The 787-nt window shown below is 42.3% G+C and overlaps 1 protein-coding gene across 1 annotated transcript in view; it reads left to right on the top strand.

Moving 5' to 3' along the window:
• Positions 1-447, top strand: part of LOC119591725 (bidirectional sugar transporter SWEET12-like) — an 11,089-nt gene extending 10,642 nt beyond the window's left edge. The window contains exons 4-5 of the mRNA XM_037940474.1: positions 134-252; positions 390-447. Of these exons, the coding sequence (XP_037796402.1) occupies positions 134-252; positions 390-447 (177 nt within the window). The remainder of the gene's footprint in view (positions 1-133; positions 253-389) is intronic.
• Positions 448-787: the final 340 nt, after the last annotated feature.

Raw genomic sequence — 787 nt, 5'->3', positions numbered from 1 at the left:
TTGCTGCTTATCTCCCTACTCCTCCGTATTTACCTGTTATTCGTCCTTTTCCAATTCTAAAATTGGTTTGTAACCTGTACATTTATAATTAAATAAGATTATCATTATTTTTTTTTTTTACTCTTAATTTCAGTTCCTGTACTTGGCCATATACCTAGGTATTGCATCTCCCCGGTCTTGGTATGCAGTCAGAAGACAGATGACTGTGCTGTTTGGTGTCGCTGGGTGGTGCTCTATTACTTCTCTTCTCAGGTACAATTTTTGTTTGACTGTTCTTCAGGAGGTTTGGTTTGATTGAAAAATGAGTACATGAAATAACCACTTTACTTTTTTTACTTCTGCATGTCAGTCTTCCTCAACTAATGTTTTCTAACCCTTACTTCTTCCAGGTTTGCAGTGGAAGAAATTAAACCAAAGTGGGCCTGGTGTGCTGTGTGGCAAGCGTGATCTTCTGTGCGGCGCCCCTGATCTCCCTTACTGAGTGTTCCGCACACAGTGCACTGAGGCCCTGCCCTTCCCCTCATATTGGCCACCTTCATGGTCACGGACTGTGGTGGCTCTATGGCATAACTATTCAGAATGGCTTTGTGCAGTATCCCACACCTGATCGGTGTGTGGCCTCTCTGGTTTCCAAGTCCTGCTTTTCACAGTGTACCCAAGCAAGAGGAAAGGTAATGAGGCACAACTCCCCATGATTGGTGCACTTGTCATGGCCCTGCACTAAATAATTTTCTTTTTCTTTTTTCATTCTGCTATCTTTCTTCTTCATCTATTTTGTGTGCTTTTT

Source organism: Penaeus monodon, chromosome 29 (genome assembly GCF_015228065.2).
Source record: "Penaeus monodon isolate SGIC_2016 chromosome 29, NSTDA_Pmon_1, whole genome shotgun sequence".
NCBI lineage: Eukaryota > Metazoa > Arthropoda > Malacostraca > Decapoda > Penaeidae > Penaeus > Penaeus monodon.
Note: the sequence above shows the minus strand (reverse complement) of the source record. Positions and strands in the feature narration are given on the sequence as shown.